The 15,732-nt window shown below is 51.9% G+C and overlaps 1 protein-coding gene across 1 annotated transcript in view; it reads left to right on the top strand.

The window, feature by feature from the left end:
* Positions 1-15,732, top strand: part of ITFG1 (integrin alpha FG-GAP repeat containing 1) — a 154,821-nt gene that overhangs the window by 12,130 nt on the left and 126,959 nt on the right. The window contains exon 6 of the mRNA XM_075326183.1: positions 9,824-9,918. Within this exon, the coding sequence (XP_075182298.1) occupies positions 9,824-9,918 (95 nt within the window). The remainder of the gene's footprint in view (positions 1-9,823; positions 9,919-15,732) is intronic.

Below are 15,732 nucleotides of genomic sequence, written 5' to 3'. Positions count from 1 at the left end.
CTCCTTGGGGTGACCCCTCTGTATTTGCTCCTTGGGGTGACTCCTCTGTATTTGCTCCTTGTGGTGACCCCTCTGTATTTGCTCCTTGGGGTGACCCCTCTGTATTTGCTCCTTGGGGTGACTCCTCTGTATTTGCTCCTTGGGGTGACTCCTCTGTATTTGCTCCTTGGGGTGACTCCTCTGTATTTGCTCCTTGGGGTGACTCCTCTGTATTTGCTCCTTGGGGTGACTCCTCTGTATTTGCTCCTTGGGGTGACTCCTCTGTATGTGCTCCTTGGGGTGACCCCTCTGTATTTGCTCCTTGTGGTGACTCCTCTGTATTTGCACCTTGTGGTGACTCCTCTGTATTTGCACCTTGTGGTGACTCCTCTGTATTTGCACCTTGTGGTGACCCCTCTGTATTTGCTCCTTGTGGTGACCCCTCTGTATTTGCTCCTTGTGGTGACTCCTCTGTATTTGCTCCTTGGGGTGACCCCTCTGTATTTGCTCCTTGGGGTGACCCCTCTGTATTTGCTCCTTGGGGTGACCCCTCTGTATTTGCTCCTTGGGGTGACCCCTCTGTATTTGCACCTTGTGGTGACTCCTCTGTATTTTCTCCTTGTGGTGACTCCTCTGTATTTTCTCCTTGTGGTGACTCCTCTGTATTTTCTCCTTGTGGTGACTCCTCTGTATTTGCTCCTTGTGGTGACTCCTCTGTATTTGCTCCTTGGGGTGACCCCTCTGTATTTGCTCCTTGGGGTGACCCCTCTGTATTTGCTCCTTGGGGTGACTCCTCTGTATTTGCACCTTGTGGTGACTCCTCTGTATTTGCACCTTGTGGTGACTCCTCTGTATTTGCCCCTTGGGGTGACTCCTCTGTATTTGCCCCTTGGGGTGACTCCTCTGTATTTGCCCCTTGGGGTGACTCCTCTGTATTTGCCCCTTGGGGTGACTCCTCTGTATTTGCCCCTTGGGGTGACTCCTCTGTATTTGCCCCTTGGGGTGACTCCTCTGTATTTGCCCCTTGGGGTGACTCCTCTGTATTTGCCCCTTGGGGTGACTCCTCTGTATTTGCCCCTTGGGGTGACTCCTCTGTATTTGCCCCTTGGGGTGACTCCTCTGTATTTGCTCCTTGGGGTGACTCCTCTGTATTTGCTCCTTGGGGTGACTCCTCTGTATTTGCACCTTGGGGTGACTCCTCTGTATTTGCTCCTTGGGGTGACTCCTCTGTATTTGCTCCTTGGGGTGACTCCTCTGTATTTGCACCTTGGGGTGACTCCTCTGTATTTGCCCCTTGGGGTGACTCCTCTGTATTTGCCCCTTGGGGTGACTCCTCTGTATTTGCTCCTTGGGGTGACTCCTCTGTATTTGCTCCTTGGGGTGACTCCTCTGTATTTGCTCCTTGGGGTGACTCCTCTGTATTTGCTCCTTGGGGTGACTCCTCTGTATTTGTGGTGACTCCTCTGTATTTGCTCCTTGTGGTGACTCCTCTGTATTTGTGGTGACTCCTCTGTATTTGCACCTTGTGGTGACTCCTGTGTATTTGCACCTTGTGGTGACTCCTCTGTATTTGCACCTTGTGGTGACTCCTCTGTATGTGCACCTTGTGGTGACCCCTCTGTATTTGCACCTTGTGGTGACTCCTCTGTATGTGCTCCTTGTGGTGACCCCTCTGTATTTGCTCCTTGTGGTGACTCCTCTGTATTTGCTCCTTGTGGTGATTCCTCTGTATTTGCTCCTTGTGGTGACTCCTCTGTATTTGCTCCTTGTGGTGATTCCTCTGTATTTGCTCCTTGTGGTGACTCCTCTGTATTTGCTCCTTGTGGTGACTCCTCTGTATTTGCTCCTTGTGGTGACTCCTCTGTATTTGCTCCTTGTGGTGCCTCCTCTGTATTTGCTCCTTGTGGTGACTCCTCTGGATTTGCCCCTTGTGGTGCCCCCTCTGGATTTGCCCCTTGTGGTGCCCCCTCTATTTGCTCCTTGTGGTGACTCCTCTGTATTTGCTCCTTGTGGTGACCCCTCTGTATTTGCTCCTTGTGGTGACCCCTCTGTATTTGCTCCTTGTGGTGACCCCTCTGTATTTGCTCCTTGTGGTGACTCCTCTGTATTTGCTCCTTGTGGTGACTCCTCTGTATTTGCTCCTTGGGGTGACTCCTCTGTATTTGCCCCTTGGGGTGACTCCTCTGTATTTGCCCCTTGGGGTGACTCCTCTGTATTTGCCCCTTGGGGTGACTCCTCTGTATTTGCCCCTTGGGGTGACTCCTCTGTATTTGCCCCTTGGGGTGACTCCTCTGTATTTGCCCCTTGGGGTGACTCCTCTGTATTTGCCCCTTGGGGTGACTCCTCTGTATTTGCCCCTTGGGGTGACTCCTCTGTATTTGCCCCTTGGGGTGACTCCTCTGTATTTGCCCCTTGGGGTGACTCCTCTGTATTTGCCCCTTGGGGTGACTCCTCTGTATTTGCTCCTTGGGGTGACTCCTCTGTATTTGCTCCTTGGGGTGACTCCTCTGTATTTGCTCCTTGGGGTGACTCCTCTGTATTTGCTCCTTGGGGTGACTCCTCTGTATTTGCTCCTTGGGGTGACTCCTCTGTATTTGCTCCTTGGGGTGACTCCTCTGTATTTGCTCCTTGGGGTGACTCCTCTGTATTTGCTCCTTGGGGTGACTCCTCTGTATTTGCTCCTTGGGGTGACTCCTCTGTATTTGCCCCTTGGGGTGACTCCTCTGTATTTGTGGTGACTCCTCTGTATTTGCTCCTTGTGGTGACTCCTCTGTATTTGCTCCTTGTGGTGACTCCTGTGTATTTGCACCTTGTGGTGACCCCTCTGTATTTGCACCTTGTGGTGACTCCTCTGTATTTGCCCCTTGTGGTGACTCCTCTGTATTTGATCCTTGTGGTGACTCCTCTGTATTTGCTCCTTGTGGTGACCCCTCTGTATTTGCTCCTTGTGGTGACCCCTCTGTATTTGCTCCTTGTGGTGACCCCTCTGTATTTGCTCCTTGTGGTGACCCCTCTGTATTTGCTCCTTGTGGTGACCCCTCTGTATTTGCTCCTTGTGGTGACTCCTCTGTATTTGCTCCTTGTGGTGACCCCTCTGTATTTGCTCCTTGTGGTGACCCCTCTGTATTTGCTCCTTGTGGTGACCCCTCTGTATTTGCTCCTTGTGGTGACCCCTCTGTATTTGCTCCTTGTGGTGACCCCTCTGTATTTGCCCCTTGTGGTGATTCCTCTGTATTTGCTCCTTGTGGTGATTCCTCTGTATTTGCTCCTTGTGGTGACCCCTCTGTATTTGCTCCTTGTGGTGACCCCTCTGTATTTGCTGCTTGTGGTGACTCCTCTGTATTTGCTGCTTGTGGTGACCCCTCTGTATTTGCTCCTTGTGGTGACTCCTCTGTATTTGCTCCTTGTGGTGACCCCTCTGTATTTGCTCCTTGTGGTGACCCCTCTGTATTTGCTCCTTGGGGTGACCCCTCTGTATTTGCTCCTTGGGGTGACTCCTCTGTATTTGCTCCTTGGGGTGACTCCTCTGTATTTGCTCCTTGTGGTGCCCCCTCTGTATTTGCACCTTGTGGTGACCCCTCTATTTGCACCTTGTGGTGACCCCTCTATTTGCTCCTTGTGGTGACTCCTCTGTATTTGCTCCTTGTGGTGACTCCTCTGTATTTGCTCCTTGTGGTGACTCCTCTGTATTTGCTCCTTGTGGTGACTCCTCTGTATTTGCTCCTTGTGGTGACACCTCTGTATTTGCACCTTGTGGTGACTCCTCTGTATTTGCACCTTGTGGTGACTCCTCTGTATTTGCTCCTTGTGGTGACTCCTCTGTATTTGCTTCTTGTGGTGACTCCTCTGTATTTGCTCCTTGTGGTGACTCCTCTGTATTTGCTCCTTGTGGTGACTCCTCTGTATTTGCTCCTTGTGGTGACTCCTCTGTATTTGCACCTTGTGGTGACTCCTCTGTATTTGCTCCTTGTGGTGACTCCTCTGTATTTGCTCCTTGTGGTGACTCCTCTGTATTTGCTTCTTGTGGTGACTCCTCTGTATTTGCTCCTTGTGGTGACCCCTCTGTATTTGCACCTTGTGGTGACTCCTCTGTATTTGCTCCTTGTGGTGACTCCTCTGTATTTGCTCCTTGTGGTGACTCCTCTGTATTTGCCCCTTGTGGTGACTCCTCTGTATTTGCTCCTTGTGGTGACTCCTCTGTATTTGCCCCTTGTGGTGACTCCTCTGTATTTGCCCCTTGTGGTGATTCCTCTGTATTTGCCCCTTGTGGTGACTCCTCTGTATTTGCCCCTTGTGGTGACTCCTCTGTATTTGCTCCTTGTGGTGACTCCTCTGTATTTGCACCTTGTGGTGACTCCTCTGTATTTGATCCTTGTGGTGACTCCTCTGTATTTGATCCTTGTGGTGACTCCTCTGTATTTGCACCTTGTGGTGACTCCTCTGTATTTGCTCCTTGTGGTGACTCCTCTGTATTTGCTCCTTGTGGTGATTCCTCTGTATTTGCTCCTTGTGGTGATTCCTCTGTATTTGCTCCTTGTGGTGACTCCTCTGTATTTGCCCCTTGTGGTGACTCCTCTGTATTTGCCCCTTGTGGTGACTCCTCTGTATTTGCTCCTTGGGGTGACCCCTCTGTATTTGCTCCTTGGGGTGACCCCTCTGTATTTGCTCCTTGGGGTGACTCCTCTGTATGTGCTGCTTGGGGTGACCCCTCTGTATTTGCTCCTTGGGGTGACTCCTCTGTATTTGCTCCTTGGGGTGACTCCTCTGTATGTGCTGCTTGGGGTGATTCCTCTGTATGTGCTGCTTGTGGTGATTCCTCTGTATGTGCTGCTTGTGGTGACCCCTCTGTATTTGCTCCTTGTGGTGACCCCTCTGTATTTGCTCCTTGTGGTGACCCCTCTGTATTTGCTCCTTGTGGTGACCCCTCTGTATTTGCTCCTTGTGGTGACCCCTCTGTATTTGCCCCTTGTGGTGACTCCTCTGTATTTGCTCCTTGTGGTGACTCCTCTGTATTTGCTCCTTGTGGTGATTCCTCTGTATTTGCTCCTTGTGGTGACCCCTCTGTATTTGCTCCTTGGGGTGACCCCTCTGTATTTGCTCCTTGTGGTGACCCCTCTGTATTTGCTCCTTGGGGTGACTCCTCTGTATTTGCTCCTTGTGGTGACTCCTCTGGATTTGCCCCTTGTGGTGACTCCTCTGGATTTGCTCCTTGTGGTGACTCCTCTGGATTTGCCCCTTGTGGTGACTCCTCTGGATTTGCCCCTTGTGGTGCCCCCTCTGTATTTGCTCCTTGTGGTGACCCCTCTGTATTTGCTCCTTGTGGTGACTCCTCTGTATTTGCTCCTTGTGGTGACTCCTCTGTATTTGCTCCTTGTGGTGACTCCTCTGTATTTGCTCCTTGTGGTGACTCCTCTGTATTTGCTCCTTGTGGTGACTCCTCTGTATTTGCTCCTTGAGGTGACCCCTCTGTATTTGCTCCTTGTGGTGACTCCTCTGTATTTGCTCCTTGAGGTGACCCCTCTGTATTTGCTCCTTGAGGTGACTCCTCTGTATTTGCTCCTTGTGGTGACCCCTCTGTATTTGCTCCTTGTGGTGACCCCTCTGTATTTGCTCCTTGTGGTGACCCCTCTGTATTTGCTCCTTGTGGTGACCCCTCTGTATTTGCTCCTTGTGGTGACCCCTCTGTATTTGCTCCTTGTTGTGACCCCTCTGTATTTGCTCCTTGTGGTGACTCCTCTGTATTTGCTCCTTGTGGTGACTCCTCTGTATTTGCTCCTTGTGGTGACCCCTCTGTATTTGCTCCTTGAGGTGACCCCTCTGTATTTCCTCCTTGAGGTGACCCCTCTGTATTTGCTCCTTGAGGTGATTCCTCTGTATTTGCTCCTTGGGGTGACCCCTCTGTATTTGCTCCTTGGGGTGACTCCTCTGTATTTGCTCCTTGAGGTGACCCCTCTGTATTTGCTCCTTGGGGTGACTCCTCTGTATTTGCTCCTTGGGGTGACTCCTCTGTATTTGCTCCTTGGGGTGACTCCTCTGTATTTGCTCCTTGGGGTGACTCCTCTGTATTTTCTCCTTGTGGTGACCCCTCTGTATTTGCTCCTTGTGGTGACCCCTCTGTATTTGCTCCTTGGGGTGACTCCTCTGTATTTGCTCCTTGGGGTGACTCCTCTGTATTTTCTCCTTGGGGTGACTCCTCTGTATTTGCTCCTTGGGGTGACTCCTCTGTATTTGCTCCTTGTGGTGACTCCTCTGTATTTGCTCCTTGTGGTGACTCCTCTGTATTTGCTCCTTGTGGTGACTCCTCTGTATTTGCTCCTTGTGGTGACTCCTCTGTATTTGCTCCTTGTGGTGACTCCTCTGTATTTGCTCCTTGTGGTGACTCCTCTGTATTTGCTCCTTGTGGTGACCCCTCTGTATTTGCTCCTTGAGGTGACCCCTCTGTATTTCCTCCTTGAGGTGACCCCTCTGTATTTGCTCCTTGAGGTGATTCCTCTGTATTTGCTCCTTGGGGTGACCCCTCTGTATTTGCTCCTTGGGGTGACTCCTCTGTATTTGCTCCTTGAGGTGACCCCTCTGTATTTGCTCCTTGGGGTGACTCCTCTGTATTTGCTCCTTGGGGTGACTCCTCTGTATTTGCTCCTTGGGGTGACTCCTCTGTATTTGCTCCTTGGGGTGACTCCTCTGTATTTTCTCCTTGTGGTGACCCCTCTGTATTTGCTCCTTGTGGTGACCCCTCTGTATTTGCTCCTTGGGGTGACTCCTCTGTATTTGCTCCTTGGGGTGACTCCTCTGTATTTTCTCCTTGGGGTGACTCCTCTGTATTTGCTCCTTGGGGTGACTCCTCTGTATTTGCTCCTTGTGGTGACTCCTCTGTATTTGCTCCTTGTGGTGACTCCTCTGTATTTGCCCCTTGTGGTGACTCCTCTGTATTTGCTCCTTGGGGTGACTCCTCTGTATTTGCTCCTTGTGGTGACTCCTCTGTATTTGCTTCTTGTGGTGACTCCTCTGTATTTGCACCTTGTGGTGACCCCTCTGTATTTGCTCCTTGTGGTGACTCCTCTGTATTTGCTCCTTGTGGTGACTCCTCTGTATTTGCTCCTTGGGGTGACTCCTCTGTATTTGCTCCTTGGGGTGACTCCTCTGTATTTGCTCCTTGGGGTGACTCCTCTGTATTTTCTCCTTGTGGTGACTCCTCTGTATTTGCTCCCATGACGTCTTCTCTTTATGGTGGACTTAGATCCTGAGGCATTGACTTCCCGTAGAGTGGTCTTCTCTTGGGGGGATGTTGTAGTTTTTCTTCTCCATGGTAAGGGTTATGCGATCATCCACCCCTGGTGACTCCGGGGACGTCCCGGCCTTCATCAGTCCCCGGCTCACCATTGCGCTCTTCTTCTTTTTCCCCCAAAATGTACCAAACTGTTGCTTTGTCCTCTCCTAACATTTATCCTCTCTCCGATGGATTTCTTCGTCTTCAGCCTAATGATGGTCGGTTTCTCGTCCTCTGACCACATGTTGTGGGTTCACAGCAACAGCTCAAAATGCAAATGCCGCACCTGGAATCAGCTCCATACCTTTTACCCGAATAATGATAGATTAATGGGGGAATCGTCCATGAGCCCAGTAAAGGGCTTCTGAGATAATAGTACAATTACTTTTGGCTCCTTGAAATCGAGGCAGCGACAGATTAAAGAGCTGAAATCTCTAAACCTTTCCCCAATTAGGATGTGACCCCCTCAGATTACCGCGGGGAGCCGGCACTTTATGCCCCGATTGTTATAGACCCGGACTAAAATATTCAGGATAAACTTGTCACTGCCCAAAAATTTCTGGACCAGCCACATGCAGAAGTCAGTGTATTATACCTCAGAGCTGCGCTCACTGTTCTGCTGTGTGATGGCCGCCCAGATATATGGGGTCTCCCGGCTGTGTGATGGCCGCCCAGATATATGGGGTCTCCCGGCTGTGTGATGGCCGCCCAGATATATGGGGTCTCCCGGCTGTGTGATGGCCGCCCAGATATATGGGGTCTCCCGGCTGTGTAAGGGTCCTGTGTGATGGCCGCCCAGATATATGGGGCCTCCAGGCTGTGTAAGGGTCCTGTGTGATGGCCGCCCAGATATATGGGGTCTCCCGGCTGTGGAAAGGTCCTGTGATGGCCGCCCAGATATATGGGGTCTCCCGCTGTGGAAGGGTCCTGTGATGGCCGCCCAGATATATGGGGTCTCCCGGCTGTGGAAGGGTCCTGTGTGATGGCCGCCCAGATATATGGGGTCTCCCGGCTGTGGAAGAGTCCTGTGTGATGGCCGCCCAGATATATGGGGTCTCCCGGCGGTGTAAGGGTCCGGTGTGATGGCCGCCTAGATATATGGGGTCTCCCGGCTGTGTAAGGGTCCGGTGTGATGGCCGCACAGATATATGGGGTCTCCCGGCTGTGGAAGGGTCCGGTGTGATGGCCGCACAGATATATGGGGTCATTTTTCCCTGTGTTGCAGGACTGGGAATGGTAAAATACGTTTTGGGAGTCCCAGTTATGGGACCCTACAGATCATCCCATGTGCTATATTCCATTGCTTTATGACTGGTGGTCCCAAAAGTCGAGCCCCCACAGATCTTGCTCTATCTTAAGGTCATGGTATCGCTTTGTGATCAGTTGGGATCGCACATGTCAGATCTCTCTGGATTTATAACAATATGACATCACTTATGATTAGTGGGGGTCCCAGAGGTCGCACCTCCATAGATCCATCACTTATGATTGGTGGGGGTCCCAGAGGTCGCACCTCCATAGATCCATCACTTATGATTGGTGGGGGTCCCAGAGGTCGCACCTCCATAGATCCTGTATGCCATCATGTATGATTGGTGGGGGTTCTGGATGTCCAGCCCCCTTGACCATTCTGGTTTGCAGATCTGGGACCCCCACAGATTAGAGCCCAGCAGCCGCTCCCGTACAGGTCGCCGCTCCACCATCGCGGATCCCTCTCACCATTGTGTTTTTCCGTTTTTTGATTGTTTCCGTCCTCTGTGCTCTCCTGTAATGAGGAGGGTCCACACGCACCCCAATGCCAAAACATTCCAGATCCCGTTCTATAACAATCTGGGCTTAAAGTGCCGGCTCTCCGCTGTAATCCGAGGGATTCACATCCTAATTGGAGGAGGGTTTAGGAATTTCAGCTCTTTAATCTGTCGCTGATTCTTTTTCACGGGAACAGCAGGAATTGGACAATTATCTCTGAAGCTCTTTACTGGGCTCATGGGCGATTCACCCATTAATCCATCAATTATTCTGGTAAAAGGTCTGGAGCTGATTCCAGGTGCGGCATTTGTTGCTGTGAATCCACAACATGCGGTCATAGGACGAGAAACCGACCATCATTAGGCTGAAAAACATGAAGAAGAAATATATCCAGATATCAGAAATGTCAGGAGCGGCCAAATCACTAGTTTGGTGCATTCTGCAGAAGCGGTGAACCGGGAACTGAAAAAGGCCTGGACGTCCCCGGAAATCGCCAGTGGTGGATGATCACAGAATGCTTTCCATGGTGAAGAAAAACCACAACATCCCCCTCAAGTAAAGACACTCTCCGGGAAGGCGGTGCTTATATAAAATATAGAGCACTTTCCTTCAGAGCTGAAATCACGAAGATTCGGTCACTGACCTTAATTCCTGGACATAACGTTGTGTGATGCTGGTGACTTTTGAGTTGATGGATTTGATAGGGTAGAAGTGTAACAAAACCTCAGCTGTGCGAGGTGTTATTTCAGCAATTCACTGACCGCAAGCAGAGATCCTGGAAGTGACGGTGATCGGGAACTGAACAGCTTTTCTTTTTCTATTTTACAGGAATCTGACGACAACAGGAAATCTGAATACGAAGCGCCCCATGTCTGTGCCCCATTCACACGCCTTCATAGACCTCACCGGAGACTTCACTGCAGGTGAGACGGCGCGAGAAACCAGGAGCGGAAAGCACTAATCACCCCCCGCTATACATCTATACATTACATATAATCACCCCCCGCTATACATCTATACATTACATATAATCACCCCCTGCTATACAATTGCTATACGTGTAATCACCCCCCGCTATACGTGTAATCACCCCCTGCTATACATCTATACATTACATATAATCACCCCCTGCTATACAATCGCTATACGTGTAATCACCCCCCCCCCCCCGCTATACGTGTAATCACCCCCCCCCCCCCCCGCTATACGTGTAATCACCCCCCGCTATACGTGTAATCACCCCCCCCGCTATACGTTTTATCACCACCCCCCCGCTATACGTGTAATCACCCCCCCCGCTATACGTTTTATCACCCCCCCCCCGCTATACGTGTAATCACCCCCCCGCTATACGTGTAATCACCCCCCCCGCTATACGTTTTATCACCCCCCCCCGCTATACGTGTAATCACCCCCCCGCTATACGTGTAATCACCCCCCCCGCTATACGTGTAATCACCCCCCCCCCCCGCTATACGTGTAATCACCCCCCCCCCCCCCCGCTATACGTGTAATCACCCCCCCCCCCCCCGCTATACGTGTAATCACCCCCCCCCGCTATACGTGTAATCACCCCCCCCGCTATACGTGTAATCACCCCCCTCCCCCGCTATACACCGCTATACGTGTAATCACCCCCCTCCGCTATACGTGTAATCACCCCCCTCCGCTATACGTGTAATCACCCCCCCCGCTATACCCCGCTATACGTGTAATCACCCCCCCCCCGCTATACGTGTAATCACCCCCCCGCTATACGTGTAATCACCCCCCTCCGCTATACGTGTAATCACCCCCCCCGCTATACCCCGCTATACGTGTAATCACCCCCCCCCCCCGCTATACGTGTAATCACCCCCCCGCTATACGTGTAATCACCCCCCCCCTATACGTGTAATCACCCCCCCCCGCTATACGTGTAATCACCCCCCCCGCTATACCCCGCTATACGTGTAATCACCCCCCCCGCTATACGTGTAATCACCCCCCCCCGCTATACCCCGCTATACGTGTAATCACCCCCCCGCTATACGTGTAATCACCCCCCCCCCCCGCTATACGTGTAATCACCCCCCCGCTATACGTGTAATCACCCCCCCCCGCTATACCCCGCTATACGTGTAATCACCCCCCCCCCGCTATACCCCGCTATACGTGTAATCACCCCCCCGCTATACGTGTAATCACCCCCCCGCTATACGTGTAATCACACCCCCCCCCGCTATACCTGTAATCACCCCCCCCCCCGCTATACCTGTAATCACCCCCCCCTATATGTGTAATCACCTCCCCCGCTATATACATAATCACCTCCCCCGCTATATACATAATCACCTCCCCCGCTATATACATGTAATCACCCACCCCCCCCGCTATATACGTGTAATCACCCCCCCGCTATATACGTGTAATCATTATATATACCCTGCACATACGTGCTGTTACCCGCTATCATACAGGGGGGGTGTTACCTGCAGCGGGGGCCGGTGTTGTGTGTAGTGTAAGTTGTGATGATGCAGTCACTTTATTGGGGTATGATTTCCGCAGCCCCCTCCAATCCTGTTTGCTTTTGTTCGGCACCCCTGACTTTTGGCCCTGTGGCCCCCCGTTGTGTGGCGCTGTCCCTGCCCCCGGCCCCTCTGCCTGTAGCTGCGCTCCCCGGGTGACGCCGGTACATAACACCGGGAGAAGGTAATTATAGAAATCATGTTTCCATCATTTACGTCGCGGTCCTCGCTGGCAGCTTCATTACCGACATTAGATGTCACCGCCGCAGTCACTGTCCTGCGCGGCCGGTGGAGCAGAGCCGCGCCGTGTTCTGTTTGTGCTGCGCTGGCATTTTCTGCTCTGTACCTGCTGACGTGCAGAACACAGGGAGACGGCGGCAGCGGAGAGCGCCGGTGATACGAGCACCCGCCGTATCGGTGACTCCGGATACCGAGCTATGCGATACTGCAGGGCCAGGACGGGCCCCTCTGTACTGGTGCGGAGGGGGCGCCCTGTGGCAGGCGCTGGTGCGGAGGGGGCGCCCTGTGGCAGGCGCTGGTGCGGAGGGGGCGCCCTGTGGCAGGCGCTGGTGCGGAGGGGGCGCCCTGTGGCAGGCGCTGGTGCGGAGGGGGCGCCGTGCAGCAGACCTCCTTGTGCCCCCTAATGCTTTTCTTCGGCTGCTCCCGCACGATGCGCCGGCCACTTATCCTGGGCTTTTTCATCATGGCGGCACATCGGGCCCCCCGCAGCCCCCGGCTGTTTCTGGGCACGTCGCCCCCTCGGCCGGTTACAGCCGCTGTTGTCTCCGGTTGATGCCGCTCACCGCCTGCAGGAGACATAAAAATAATGAGCTGTAAGTACCCGCTGATCGCAAATTGGCACTTTATGTTGCCCATGGCGACAGAACAAGTAAAATAGTCGGATTAAAAGGAATTGCCGGCCCGAGTTGTGACCGCCCCGAGCGTCTGCGGCTCCTGACGTTCCGCCTCATCCACCAAAACATCGGCGACAATGGAGAAGAATGGGGGGAGTCCGGGGGGGAGTCCGGGGCGGAGAGGCGAGTCTGGGGGGACGGGGCGGAGAGGCGAGTCCGGGGGGAGTCCGGGGCAGAGAGGCGAGTCTGGGGGGACGGGGCGGAGAGGCGAGTCTGGGGGGACGGGGCGGAGAGGCGAGTCTGGGGGGACGGGGTGGAGAGGCGAGTCTGGGGGGACGGGGTGGAGAGGGAGAGGCGAGTCTGGGGCAGCCAGGAGCAGGGCACTCGAGGGCGGGCGGGAGCAGGGGAGAGTTGGGGGCGACCGGGCGGAGGGGAGTCATGGGAGGGTTGACATCCTAATGATTGTCAGCAATGAGTGGAGAATTGGCTCCAAAACCATCCCCTCTGAGCAGGGGTTTCGAGAGGAGTGGGGGGGATATTTTGGGGGGGCTCATACTCCCGCCATCATTCATCGTCAAGTCCTCACTTGATTAATGATCCACCCCCCCGCGCCGCCGGCTTCGATACTGAGAGGAGCCGTCCATGGACTGATCCCTGCCGTGCAGATAGACCTGATACGATTGTACCCCGGAGAGGATTCATCACCGACATGTCTGATTACATTGTGTGTCGCTCCTGAAGGAATGATCCGGAATAAATCCAGTTATCGTGTGCAGCGCAGGGGGGTCCGGGTGCAGCAGGAGGTGGGACCGGGTGCAGTGCGAGGAGACCGGGTGCAGCAGGAGGGGGGCCGGGTGCAGTGCGAGGAGACCGGGTGCAGCACAGGGGGGGCAGGGTGCAGTGCGAGGAGACCGGGTGCAGCACAGGGGGGGGCCGGGTGCAGTGCGAAGAGACCGGGTGCAGCACAGGGGGGGGGGCGGGTGCAGTGCGAGGAGACCGGGTGCAGCACAGGGGGGGGCCGGGTGCAGTGCGAAGAGACCGGGTGCAGCACAGGGGGGGGGCGGGTGCAGTGCGAGGAGACCGGGTGCAGCACAGGGGGGGGGGGGCGGGTGCAGTGCGAGGAGACCGGGTGCAGCACAGGGGGGGCCGGGTGCAGTGCGAAGAGACCGGGTGCAGCACAGGGGGGGGGCGGGTGCAGTGCGAGGAGACCGGGTGCAGCACAGGGGGGGGGGGGGCGGGTGCAGTGCGAGGAGACCGGGTGCAGCACAGGGGGGGGGCGGGTGCAGTGCGAGGAGACCAGGTGCAGCACAGGGGGGGGGGGCGGGTGCAGTGCGAGGAGACCGGGTGCAGCACAGGGGGGGGGGCCGGGTGCAGTGCGAGGAGACCGGGTGCAGCACAGGGGGGGGGCCGGGTGCAGCAAAGGGGGGGGCCGGGTGCAGCGCTAGGGGGCCGGGTGCAACGCAGGAAGGGGGGGGGCCAGTGCAACTGCTCTTATTCGTACACTGACGCCCACATTTATCAAGTGTCAACATTTCCTTGTTGCCCTTTAAAGAGAATATTATTTAAGGCGGTTGTTAACACCAGACTTGGCCCCCAATTAAAAACGAGAGCCCCCCAGACAAATGAAGGGCCCGCAGTGTTACCTATAACAGTTCCTGGTCGGGGGTCCGCGGGCTGCTCTGCGCTGGAGGTTATCAATATTCCTGTTCCGCAGCTTTCCACCGTATGTTATTGATGTACCCGGAGGCTGCACAGAAAACCGCCAAAGAGTAAGTGCTGAGAGGAAGGAACGTAATGAAATATTTACAGGAACACGCGAAGAATTCCTCATCTGGGATGTTACATTGACAAGGGGGAACGTGCACAGTGCGCTTATAGGACCCCCCCAAACTGCCCACCTAAGCTCAGTGATGGACAGCCATACATATGTGTCCACGAACAGGGGCCGTATTATACTAGTTATATTCTTGTACATAGGAGCAGTATTATACTAGTTATATTCCTGTACATAGGGGCAGTATTATAGTAGTTATATTCTTGTATATAGGAGCAGTATTATAGTAGTTATATTCCTGTACATAGGGGGCAGTATTATAGTAGTTATATTCCTGTACATAGGGGGCAGTATTATAGTAGTTATATTCTTGTATATAGGGGACAGTATTATAGTAGTTATATTCCTGTACATAGGGAGCAGTATTATAGTAGTTATATTCTTGTACATAGGGGCAGTATTATAGTAGTTATATTCTTGTACATAGGGGGCAGTATTATAGTAGTTATATTCTTGTACATAGGGGGCAGTATTATAGTAGTTATATTCCTGTACATAGGGAGCAGTATTATAGTAGTTATATTCTTGTACATAGGGGCAGTATTATAGTAGTTATATTCCTGTACATAGGGGGCAGTATTATAGTAGTTATATTCTTGTACATAGGGGCAGTATTATAGTAGTTATATTCTTGTATATAGGAGCAGTATTATAGTAGTTATATTCCTGTACATAGGGGGCAGTATTATAGTAGTTATATTCCTGTACATAGGGGGCAGTATTATAGTAGTTATATTCTTGTACATAGGGGCAGTATTATAGTAGTTATATTCTTGTATATAGGGGACAGTATTATAGTAGTTATATTCTTGTATATAGGAGCAGTATTATAGTAGTTATATTCTTGTATATAGGGGACAGTATTATAGTAGTTATATTCCTGTACATAGGGGGCAGTATTATAGTAGTTATATTCTTGTACATAGGGGCAGTATTATAGTAGTTATATTCTTGTATATAGGGGACAGTATTATAGTAGTTATATTCCTGTACATAGGGAGCAGTATTATAGTAGTTATATTCTTGCACATAGGGGCAGTATTATAGTAGTTATATTCTTGTACATAGGGGGCAGTATTATAGTAGTTATATTCTTGTACATAGGGGGCAGTATTATAGTAATTATATTCTTGTATATAGGGGCAGTATTATAGTAGTTATATTCTTGTATATAGGGGCAGTATTATAGTAGTTATATTCCTGTACATAGGGGGTAGTATTATAGTAGTTATATTCTTGTATATAGGGGCAGTATTATAGTAGTTATATTCCTGTACATAGGGGGCAGTATTATAGTAGTTATATTCTTGTACATAGGGGCAGTATTATAGTAGTTATATTCTTGTACATAGGGGACAGTATTATAGTAGTTATATTCCTGTACATAGGGGGCAGTATTATAGTAGTTATATTCTTGTACATAGGGGCAGTATTATAGTAGTTATATTCTTGCATAGGGGCAGTATTATAGTAGTTATATTCTTGTATATAGGGGACAGTATTATAGTAGTTATATTCCTGTACATAGGGAGCAGTATTATA

Source organism: Anomaloglossus baeobatrachus, chromosome 10 (genome assembly GCF_048569485.1).
Source record: "Anomaloglossus baeobatrachus isolate aAnoBae1 chromosome 10, aAnoBae1.hap1, whole genome shotgun sequence".
Taxonomy (NCBI): Eukaryota; Metazoa; Chordata; class Amphibia; order Anura; family Aromobatidae; genus Anomaloglossus; species Anomaloglossus baeobatrachus.
Note: the sequence above shows the minus strand (reverse complement) of the source record. Positions and strands in the feature narration are given on the sequence as shown.